At 43.9% G+C, this 12,186-nt stretch overlaps 1 protein-coding gene and 1 pseudogene across 1 annotated transcript; one reads left to right on the top strand and one right to left on the bottom strand.

Annotated features, from left to right (window-relative positions):
- Positions 1–4,547: 4,547 nt before the first annotated feature.
- Positions 4,548–5,375, top strand: RNASE2 (ribonuclease A family member 2). Its single transcript, XM_036250961.1, has 2 exons — positions 4,548–4,625; positions 4,847–5,375. The coding sequence occupies exon 2, from the start codon at positions 4,852–4,854 to the stop codon at positions 5,314–5,316; it is 465 nt and encodes a 154-aa protein (XP_036106854.1). The 5' UTR covers positions 4,548–4,625; positions 4,847–4,851; the 3' UTR covers positions 5,317–5,375.
- Positions 5,376–9,691: 4,316 nt separating this feature from the next.
- Positions 9,692–10,473, bottom strand: LOC118623798 (annotated as a pseudogene).
- Positions 10,474–12,186: the final 1,713 nt, after the last annotated feature.

Raw genomic sequence — 12,186 nt, 5'->3', positions numbered from 1 at the left:
TTTTTATAAATAAGATAAACATGCAAATTTATGTGAACTATTCTCGTTTGAAAAGTTGACACCAAAAATCCAATATTATAAATAACACTGTATGTGCTGATCAGAACAGGTGTTTGACCAGATGCACCTCCTGTAACCACAGTATACGCCTTTTACCTCATAACATAGACACTTGAATACAGATCTTTCTACTCAATATGGCTGTCAGCAACACAGAAGAGTGACACTACATCTCAGGCAATTTTATGTCCTCGTCACTTATAAAGGTGATTTCCACAGAACACACATTAAAAGGAATTTGCTTCACCCGGCTGGTGTGGCTCAGGGGATTGAGCATCGTCTCATGGACTGAGAGGTCCTAGTTCGATTCCCAGTCAGGGCACATGCCTGGGTTGCAGGATCGATCCCCAGTGAATGGCATGCAGGAGGCAGCCGATTGATGTTTCTCTCTTACATCAATATTTCTATCTCTCTCTCCCTTCCTCTCTCTCTAAAAAAATCAATAAAAACATATTTTAAAATAATAAAAAATATATATAAAAGGAATTCACTTCATGATGAAATCTATTAATGAATTTCAGCACGAAGAGGATTTTAAGGCAGAGCACAATTAGCTCTGCACAGGATCCTGACCAGGTCACCACTGTGTCCATGTTGAAATATGGACATCAAGAGTAAAATTATGGCATTTTCAGACAACAAGAATATAGAATGGTAGTGACAAATGATGTAACTTATTTTTGTTGGAAGGTCATGTGATACAACTTAAGGGTCTAATGCAGTTTTCTAACCTAGAAGTTGGACCAGAAATTTAACATCTCTTAGTAAGAGGCCTGCCCCACTGAAATATCTGTCCCCTCTGTGCACAATCTCCTTTAAATGATACCGCATGTTTGTTCTGTGGCAGATTCTACAAAAAGACATTCCCCTGGGTGTTTTCAAGTTATGCTACTTCACAGAAAGTGAAAAACCAAGCCAGTGTTGGGACTTCTGGTCAAGATGGCAGCAGGTAAACACAGTAATCACCTCCCACAACCACATGAAGATTACAACTAAACTACAGAACAACCACCATTCAGAACTGCCTGAAATTGAAATGAATGGAAGTCCTACAACTATTAAATTAAAGAAGCTACATCAAGACTGGTAGGAAGGGAGATGCAGAAGGGCTGGTCCCACACCCATGTGTGGCGGTAAAAGTCAGAAGGTATATATATCAGCTGTGATGGGCCCTCCTGAGGAGTGAGGGGTCCCAGTCCCACACCAGGTCCCCAGATCAGGATTCTAGTGCCAGGAAAAGACATTCCCATAACTTCTGGCTGTAAAAACCAGCATGGATTGAGGCTGAGGGAGGCTAAAGGTGAGGGAGGCTAAGGCTTCTGAAGTCCCAGGCAGCTCCTCTTAAAGAGCCCGTGCACAAACTTATTCAAACTCACTCCCTCTGAGCTCCAGCCAGGGACAGCAGCTTGAAAGGCACCAGAGACATATGGGGAGGAAATAAAGTGTTTGGCATCAGGGCAAGAGCTGGAGGGGCAGCTTTCTCTCAGACAGAAGTGCTGGCAGAAGCCATTACTCCTCTGATGAGCATTTCCCCCACAGGGCTGTCAGATGGGCACCATATCTGAGATGCCATCAACCTGGCTCAAACTGTTTGCCCCACCCTGATGATTCCCTGAGGCCCTGCGCCACGTAACTTTTGGCCCCTCCCAAGCTTTACCATAACTTCCCAGTGGCTTTACCATAGGAATGGTCTGTCTTGGCTTATGCTTCAGATTTCCCTAAAATCTGGCCTCAGTGAGCCCCATACCTCTTACTAAGTGGCCCCAAGCCAGGCACTAGCAGCAGCCAGCCTAGGTTCACAGTTTGGCCTTGCCTGGGCACATCCAAGTCCAGCACAAGAAGCAGCCATCTGCAGATTGCTTTGTAGCTTATGCCTGGTTGTATTGGGTAGAATGCAGGCAGTGGCTAACCTTGGCCCACACCTCCCAAGAAGCCCCAGAGCAAGCACACCCTGTGGACAGCTTCAGACAACGTCAAAGCACCACCATCCAATCAGCTCCACAAGCAACACACTCAAGGGCTAGACTCAGTGGGTACAATAGCCCTGCTGAATTCAGTCTTGCTCTGTGTGGTGGACCCCTGCACAACTGATCCTCCAAGAGGGTCGGAGGTAGATGGTCAATGGTCACAGCCAGTCCTTGCAGCTGATCAGCCTGAATAAATCCCTCCCACTGACATTTCAACAGTAATAAAGACTCAATTACAACAGAAAGGTGTACAGCCCACATGGGGATGCAGCTCACGCACCCAACTGGTGAGATCAGGGAGGCTCTGCCACTGGACCCTACAGGACACCTACTAAATTAGGACACCCTATCAAGCCTAGGAGATGTAGCAACTACACCTAATACATAGAAACAAATATAGGGAGGCAGTGAAAATGAGAAGACAAAGAAACATGTCCCAAATGAAAGAACAGAATACATTCCAGGAAAAGGACTAAAGAGAATGGAAATAAGCAATCTATTAGATACAGAGTTCAAAATATTTGTTATAAGGATGCTCAAAAAACTTAGGACCTCAACAGCATATAAAAGAACCAGTCAGAAATGAAGGATGCACTAACTGAAAGAATCAGGAAATCAACAGTAGAGTAAGTGGAGCCAAGGATCAAACCATCAAATTGTAACATAATGAAATAAAAAACACTCAATCAGAACAGCATAAAGAAAAGAGAATCCAAAAAAGTGAGGGAAGTGTAAGGAGCATCAGGGACAACTTCAAGTGTACCAACATTTGTATCATGGGTACTGCTGGAAGGAAAAGACAGAGAGCAAGAAATTGAAAACCTATTTGAAAAAATAATGACAGAAAACTTCCTTAACTTGGTGAAGGAAACAGACATGCAAGTTCAGGAAGCACAGAGAGTCCCAAACAAGATAAAGCCCAAAGTCCCACACCAAGATTCAACATAATTAAAATGTAAAAGGTTAAAGACAGAGAATCTTAAAAGCAGCAAGAGAGCCCTGGCCAGTTTGGCTCAGCGGTTAGAGCATCGACCTGCGGTACAGAGAGACCCGGGTTCGGTTCCCGCTAAGGGCATGTCCCTCGGTTGCAGTTTGTCCCCGGCCCTGGTTGGTCGTGCGGGTGGCAGCCACTCGATGTGTCCCTTCACATCGTTGTTTCTCTCTCTCTCTCTTCCTCTCTCCCTCCCACTCTATCTGTACAAAAAAATGGAAAAATATCCTCGGGTGAGGATAAAAAATAATAATAATAAATAAAAGCAGCAAGAGAAAAGCAGTTAGTTACCTACAAGGGCACTCTCATAAGACTGTCAGCTGATTTCTCAAAAGATAATTTGCAGGCCAAAAGGGAATGGCAAGAAATATTCAGAGTGATGAAAAAAAAGCAAGGCGCTACAACCAAGATTATCCTATTCTGCAAAGCTATCATTTAGAATCAAAAAACAGATAAAGAGCTTCCCAGACAAGAAAAAGCTAAAGGAGTTTATCACCACCAAACCAGTATTATATGAAATGGGAAAGAGTCTTTAAGAAGGAGGAGGAGGAGGAGATGAAAATGAACAATTAAATAGCAATAAACATATCTATCAACAATTGAATCTACAAACAAAATGAACAAGCAGAACAAAACAGACTCATAGACACAGAGAACTTTTTGTTGGTTACCAGATGGGAAGGGGGTAGTAAGAATGGGAGAAAAAGGTGAAGAAGTTAAGAAGTACAAATTGGTTGTTACAGAATAGTTATGGGGATGTAAAGTATAGCATAGGAAACATAGTCAACACTATTCTAATAATTAGGCATGGTAGTGGATGGGTACAGGATTTATTGGGATGATCACTTATTAAGTTATGTAATGTCTGGTCATTACCTGAAATTAATATGATGATGTATCTCAACTGTAGTTGAAAATAAAAATAATTTTTAAAAAATCAAGCCAGTGTTAAAACAAGCGAAAGTGAATCCCATACAGGACAGAAGAAAAGACAAACCTCAAGTATACATGAGAAACTACTATATACCTTCAGGATTTCAAGCAGCAAGGAACTCAGAGCTCAACTTGGCAGCACCAAGAGGTGATGATATGGAGAACGTTTGGCTGAGAGGGAACCAGGGAGATCACTCAGTGAAGGGGACCTGGGTTCCTCCTGTGCAGGCAGCCCTTAGGCTCCATTTGTTCTGAGAACTAGGCCTGCCTTTCTGTGCTTCAGTTCCTCCGTGCCTGCGCCAGGGAGAGTCATAGAATCTATGGCCATTCTGTAGCCAGAGCGCAGTTTTTATCAACAGAAACCAGACACACTGGCAGAGCTCTGCTCTGCATAGACACCTGCAATTAGAGTTGTACCACAGAAAAGCAGCCGCTGTCCTTGGGTGTGTGTTGATCGGCAAAGGACCAAACAAGAGGCTCCTTGCACAACTGGACCATGTGCTAATCTGTGGGTTTCTTCACATTTTAGACTCAGACCCCTCCTGGCTCTGCCGGCCCCACCCACAGGGGCTGCTCTATATCTTCACTCGGCTGGACGGGGGAGACCCACTGCTCCTGAACCCCAGAACAACCAGCCGGATCTGTTCTCACAGCAGCCACAGCACAGAGACTGGGTAAGACACTGAGCCTCCTGAGCTGGGACAGGAGGACCAGTGATGGGACAGCAACTGTGGGAGGACTGAGTTTGGGTTAGTACCTAGGACACAAAACAGACTTGGGGGCACTGAAGGAAAAGGAAATAGAACTTCAGTGACAGCAGAGCCCCCTGCAGGGTGAGAGATGAGGGATGTGTCACTCTTGGGCAGGGATGCAGGAAATTCTACTCTTTTTACAGGAAACATGGTTCCAACACAGAAGGATTCCCGGCTTTGTCTCCTTCTGCTGCTGGGGCTCTTGGGAATGGTGATCTCCTCCCATGCTCCACCTGGTGGCCTAACCTGGGCTCAGTGGTTTCAAGTTCAGCACGTAAATATGACCAATAATCAGTGCACCATTGCAATGCAGCCAATTAACGGCCTTATTTTTAATAGTTCCGGGGGGGCGTGCAAAGGTGAAAATACTTTCATCCACACAATATATGCTGCTATAGTTAATGTCTGTTACAACACAAATATAACCTGCTTTAATGGAATTGATAGAAATTGTTATAGAAGCACAGCTGCAGTGAACCTTACCTACTGCAACCTCACAGGACCTGCACAACCTTACATGCAGTGTCAATACCAGCAAGTAGCCTTACTGAGAAACTACAGTGTTGCCTGTAACAGAGGAAAACGTCCAGTTCACTTCGATAGAATCTACTAAGCTCGGAGTCAGCACTCCGTGCCAAGCTCACGCGCCAAGCCTGGCAGTCACAGGCATGGTCCCACGCCACCATCCACCCTGGATAGCAGCATCGGTCCTCATCACCAGCCCACAAACTCCTTTAAGCTTTGCTGAGCTGAAAAACTCCTGTGTACTCACAATAAACTTCTGTGCAGAATGACCTACAAGTTTCTGTGTGTCTGTTTGTGCCCCTCGGCTGTCATGTAGATCATTTTTTTCCTTGCGCTAATATAAGATTTGAAGGAAATAGGGAGACATGAGGATAATCAGTTTCTTGTAAAATAAAGCAATTCAAACTTTCTCTTTCTGCCTCAGGTTGAAAACCTGAAGCTTCAACAGATCTGTGTATTTGCACCCCCAGGGGTAACTGGCCCAGTTGAGTAAGTGGAAATCAAATGTCTCTGATTCTGCCTGATAAATAAGTAATAAATTTTATAAAGGCGTAAACATTTTTTATTGTAAAAGAAAAAAAAAAGTACAAGAAAAGAACTGGCATTTGTGATAAGACCAAAAAAATTTTTTTTAACCTCAGAGTTATTTTTCTGTGAGTGATGTATCAATTCTACAGGTATTATTGGTTACATGAGGGGTGGATCCAGGGAGTGAGTCAAATGTGGAATGAGATCATTTAATCAGGTAGGACATTCACAGGTTCTAGTACTGCCTGGAGAAGAGAAGGAAGTCTTTCCTGGCAATTTCTATGTCCTAGAAAAGGGGGCAGCTGGTCATGTGGTGGTGGAAGGGCAGGGAGAAGGCACGAAACTGGGATATCTCATCAGGGTGAGGCCGTTCTTGCCAATTCCGGCTTGCACGGCATACCCCAAGGAGGAATCAGTGCTTCATTCACACTCAGTTCAGGAAGGGGCACAAGCTCCAGGGTTAGGGGATTGTAGAGCCACAGAGGGAAGGGCTGGATAGTGAGACCCTTTCCCCTGCTTCCAACACAAGGCTGCACTCAGGAATAAATGAGGAATAGGAAGGGAAGGTCCCTTGACAACTGTGGTCAGCAGCAGCATTCAAGTGAGTGGGTGAAGGGCGTTGGGGGATGTCCTTTTGGAGTGTCTGACTTAGGCTAGAGCAGAGCTGGCATGTCATCCAATTTACCCTTCTGTTCTTGGCACTGGGAGTCCTGGCCTTGTTTTCAAGGCCTCAGAGACAGTTTCCATTCCAGGCACTGCTCCACATCTTGCTCTTATTAGGACTACGGACAGCAGCTTCATTTGAGCATTTTGTCAGAGAAGCCATTGGTGGGTTTGCACTTCCAGGTGTGTTGTTGACTGAAGATACTAAACACCCTGGATTTGGAAAATTGCCATTCTCAACAGAATTCACTGAGTTTAGGTAAAATACATCATGGCATAAGAACAACAGGAGGAGGATGTTGAACACAGCAAAGATGGAATCACTGTGAAGGACACGGTCACTTCAGTCACCAGTTCATATGACTTTCCCCAGTCTAGGACCAGCACCTTCTACACCTCAGAAGAGGGGTAATCAGTTACCCTCCAGTTCCAATCTCCCTCCACTTTTTTTTTTTTTTTAATCCTCGCCCGAGGATATTTTTCCATTTTTTGTACAGATAGAGTGGGAGGGAGAGAGAGAGAGAAACATCGACGTGAAGGGACACATCGAGTGGCTGCCACCCGCACGACCAACCAGGGCCAAGGACAAACTGCAACCAAAGTACGTGCCCTTAGCGGGAACCGAACCCGGGTCTCTCCGGACCGCAGGCCAACGCTCTAACCGCTGAGCCAAACTGGCCAGGGCTCCCTCCACTTTTTATCTTCATCCTTTCTCCCAGTCATTTATTCTTTCATCCGGGACCTATCTATTGAGTATATTTTGTGTTTCAGGCACAATATAGGTACTAATAATGCGAAGAAAATAAAGAGAGATTTCTTCTCTCATGGTGCCACATTCTCCTGGGGCAGTGGCTATAAGGTTATTCTTTCTAGTGAAAAGTGTCAGGAAAAAAATATATCAGACAGAGCAATGTGATGGAAATGGTTTAGATGTGTCATGGAGGTGACAGCAGACAGTAGGCAGGCAAGACTTGTCAAAGGGAGCAAAATCTGAGCAAGATGAGAAGCAGATGGTCATGCAGTGACCAGGAAGAGAATCATCCCAGCAGAGAAAAGAGCACTTCAAAATCTCTAAGATAGACACGGGTTTAGCATGTTAGGAAAGTAAAAATCTAGTCTAATAGGACTAGGGCATTACTAACCATGAGCATTGATGATGGAGGTGATGAGATTCAGACCCTTCAGGGCTGAGGAGACCTGCACAAAGAGAGGTTTCTAATTGAGAATCATATTAAGAGCTTAAATAATAGATTGAAGTCACCTGCGATTAATTTGGCTGCTGTGTTAAAAATGAATATTTCCTCACCCCTTCCCTGGGATGTAGCTTGTGATGGAGTTCAGATCCAGATTCTCTCTCTTTCTGATTTCTCTAAAATATCCTGACCTTTACTTGATCCTTATAAAAACATACACATTCCTAAAATATATTAATTTTCTGTCTATACCTGTTGCATTTCCTTTTGATCATATTACATTTGACTAAAAAAAAAATTGAAAAGTCTTAACAGATCAACAGTCCCAACATCCTCTAAAGAATGGTGGAAATCAAAGAAACAAAAACAGCCAGTCAAACATCCCTAAAGAAAGAAGCTCCACACTCTCCTTTAGTAATTGTTCTCCTGTCTGATCTCTTGTTCTCATAAATGCTTCTCAACTCTACCATAAACTTCCTTTCATTCCTTGACATAGAACTTTCTCCCTTTTTCTAGCTGGAAGGAAGAGGTGGATTGACTAATACATATATCTTGCGCTGTATATATGTGTTCTCTATTCTCATGCTTACATCATTACTTAAGGCACCACAGTTGAAAGTATGAATATTTAGAGCTTAAATGAGTAAAATCTCAAGTCTTACTTTTTATAACTCTGACCCAGAAAAATATTTCAAATTCCTCCATGAGAACAGTCCATCATTATACATATTTCTTGGTGTACACAGTCCTAAATTGAATGTCTGTCCAATAAGTTTCTTGATCTGGTTTCGCCTTAGTTTCACAGGTGGCCCAAATGGAGGAAAGAAGTATGTGCTGAGACTCACAAAGACAGCTACAGATCAGACACTATCACTTCAGTAAACATCAACCTTCTGTTACAACCTCAGAGCAGTGAGGAATGCAGAGATAAAACGAAGATGGCTCCTACTGTTTTGGGAAAACTAACAATGACTGAGAATCCCAAACAGGTCGTGTTGGAAGGGGTTGTTCCCTTAGTTATGGATACTCACAGAGGAAGTGAAACCTAAGTCTCTTAGCTCCCTCTTATCCTGGAGCACAGACATTGTGCAAAGACCCTACACAAGTATGAGTCATAATGAACGCACATGAGAAACAGTGATTTCCTTGGACAAATTGCCTGCAAGGGATCATTTTAGGACATTATTTCAGAAAACACAGAATATGTCTATATTTATGATTGTGGTATTGGGCTATGACATGGTCTCAACTAAAGGATTAGAATTCTCAGGACAAGAAACTGTAAGATTTAGTCCAGATTTTTCACTACCTGGCTGTGGAATTTTGGAAGATCATCCTAACATGCTGTTGTTCCTCTACAAATAACGGGCATGTATTAAACGGTGTTCCAGACCAGATCCTTGGAAGTTCTTTGAGTCTGTAAGTGAGGAATAATTTTCTGTGTGTAGATGTCTATGTCATTGCACAGGTGTATACATGTGGCATTTTGAGTACAGCTTTGTAAATCGTTCAATTATTTAAATTGGCTTTTTCTTATAAGATCCATGAATTTGATAGAAAAAACAAGACTAATTAAAATTAAATAAATGCATATGCATAGTTTATCATTATCTTAAGACTCCACAGTTAAGGGCATCCTGTGGGCCAAAATTTGCATTGCCCCCTTCCCCAACCAGGCCACCTGTGAATCTGCTGGGCCCTCCTATTTGAAACAGCTTAGCCCCCTTCCCCCATGGACTGGCCTTGGACAGGAGACCCAACCCCCTCTCTTCAGTGTTTCAGCTTCTTGTCCTACTTTTCCCATCCTTAAAGTTCTATTCCTAGAGAAAGAACACCAATGCCCATAACTTCTCTCTCCCAAGCTTCCTCCTAATCCAGGGTGCTCAACACAGACTCCTGAGAACTGGGCACCCCAGGGACCTCACAGCTGGCTGGGTCTGAGAGCAGGACAGTAGACATGAATGCTCCTCTGTGTAAAGCAGGGTTGGTGGTGCCACTGTGGCAGGATGTAGGGAGGCACAGGGCTTTGGGTATGCTGAAAGAAGGGGCAGAGAGCCCCAGGAAGCCAAGGATATGGGCTTATTTATCATAGAAGTCAACATGGGCTCCAGACTTGAACATATCCTTCTGCAGCAAGCTTAGCAGTTTCTGGGCTGAAATTCTACAATGCACCAGCTCCACCCTTTGTCTTCAGCTCCTGCAGCCTTTTTCAAAAATCTGCATCCATAGATGTCTCCCTGGCCAACTTCTGAATATCTGTGTCCAGGGGGCCCTGGGGCATATAGCTCAGCACCCTCACACTAGGTTTCTCTGTGGCCAGGACCTTGAACATCATGTCACTGGGCAGCCTTCCCTGTACAGTACAGTGTTCGGCGCTTAAAGGGATGCAGAACACAGAGGGATGAGATGTTAACCACAGTCCTTCTGAGGGACTGTCTGGGAAGGCCTTCAGGATGCTGGAAGTCCGGCAGAGCACAGAGGTCAAGTTCAGAGCCCAGTAGCTGTTCACTTTAGCCTCAGCCAGGTTAATGAAGCCTTTGGACACATCCCCAAAAGTGTTTGGTTGTTGGTGAGCAGCACTCGCTGCAGCCCTTCGGGCCTGGGAAGCTGGCTCAGTGTTGAGAAGCCACTGCAAGCTGGCCTCGGTCCCCAGGGCAATGTGCACCTGCACCACGAGAGGGGCCTGGCTGCCCTGCGCCCAGCTGGACCTCCAGCTGCTGCAACACCTTGTCATTATGGGACAAGCATGGAGCCGGGAGATCGCAGCGGAGCCAAGAGTAGGGCCACCACCCGCGGGAGGCCCCTGTCAGCATGCACGCTGCGCGCATCAAGCAGCCCTCCTGAACCCTGTCTCCCTCCATGCCGGCTCACGCAGGAACCAGAGACCCCAGTAAAAGTTAAATGTGTTTACAGTAGGAAGGCTATTTTGTTCTGACCCTCACTAACTTTGCATTTGGGTGAGATAAAAAACTAGCACAAAAGCTTAAGGTGTTATTTCAGGAATGCCTAGGAATAAGAGATGGTGAGATTATCTGGGTTAGTGGACTCGCGAAAAATCTGGAGAGATCAATCACTCATCAAGTGCAAATTTATCAGCTATCCCTGGAACAGAAGGATCTCTCCTTTCTTTAAACTGCATCTAGTCTAGTAGAGAGGCAAAAGGGCAAACATTGTTTGTAGTCAAAAGAAGCCATGGGTGAGTTGATGATACAAAGAGCCCCACACTCAGGTCACTTAGTCTGTCTCATTGGAATATTTCAGAACACTCCCTTAGGACCAACAGCCAAACTTCTTTCAAAGTAAGTTGTATGATCAAACATTATAAAAAAAAACATGAGTGGCCCTTTCTGCCAACATGACTGTGGAATGTCACATGTGAAGAACTTTCTATGACTAAATAGTTTGTATTACAATCACCTGGGGAACTTTTCATGCTATGGATCCCTGTGCTCCACACCAGATATACTGACACAAGTCTGGAAGTGAAGCTCAGGATTCAGAACTTCCAAACCTTTCTTCTGGTGGTTCCGACATAACCTGTCCCCACCCTGGCATTTAGGACCTACTTTTTTCTTACTCTGACTTCAGAAGCCTAGGATGGAAATTGGTAATGTTTTGTTATTGGGGCTATTCCAAGGTGATAGGAAGTAGAGGTACCATTTACCTTGGGGCCCAAGATAATTCCTGCTACAAAGACTTCTAATCAAGTACCTATATCCTAGGATAGGCCTGTGTTGACCTAATCAGCACCTGAGTGCACACAACTGACCTACCTGTCATTATGACATTTTCTCTTTAAATGAAGGGGAAAATGGTTGAAGATTTTGGCTGAGACCCTCTATGTGGGTAAAATGCCTCAGTCTCACTGTGATGTCATATGTGCCTAGAACATACCCAGCACTGAGTAGATGCTCAATACATTTTTGGAATGAATGAAGAGACATGGGTTGTATTAATTTTTTATTTTTGCATAATAAATTACCATAAACTTACGAGCTTAAAAACAACATACAGTTATTATCTCACAGTTTTTGTGGGCTGGGAATCCAGGCACAGCTTATCTGGGTCCTCTGCTCAAGGGCTCACAAAACTGCTGTCAAGGTGTTGGCCTGGCTATATTCTCATCTAGAGGTTCAATTAAAGGAGAATCTCTTCCCAAGTTTATTTACATTGTTGGCAGTATTTATCTCCTTGCAGCTGTATGACAGAGGGCCCTTTCTCTTGCTGGTTGTTGGTAAGCAGCAACACTCAGCTACTAGAGGCTGTCAACAATGTCTTGTCCACAATCCCTCTCACACGTGACAGCTTAGACAGTGAGATGACTTCACCTCCTCCACACATTCCAAGCTTCTTCCCAATATTCTAGAGCAGCAGGAGTCAAACTTTTCTGCTCTTGATTCTCCTTTACACTCTTAAAAATTAGTGAAGATTCCAAAGAGCTTTTTTGGATAATATCTATTTATATTTACCATATTATAAGTTTAACACTGAAAAAACTTTTACTATTTACTCATTAATTCATTTTAAAATAACCACAGTGAACCCATCATATATAGACACTGAAATCATATTTT

Source organism: Molossus molossus, unplaced genomic scaffold (genome assembly GCF_014108415.1).
Source record: "Molossus molossus isolate mMolMol1 unplaced genomic scaffold, mMolMol1.p scaffold_m16_p_1, whole genome shotgun sequence".
Lineage (NCBI taxonomy): Eukaryota > Metazoa > Chordata > Mammalia > Chiroptera > Molossidae > Molossus > Molossus molossus.
The sequence above is the reverse complement of the archived record's forward strand: the minus strand, read 5'-3'. Positions and strand labels throughout refer to the sequence as shown.

Bases quoted from the DNA above. Each gene is read 5' to 3' on its own strand.
- RNASE2 (XM_036250961.1), top strand. From the start codon at position 4,852: ATGGTTCCAACACAGAAGGATTCCCGGCTTTGTCTCCTTCTGCTGCTG.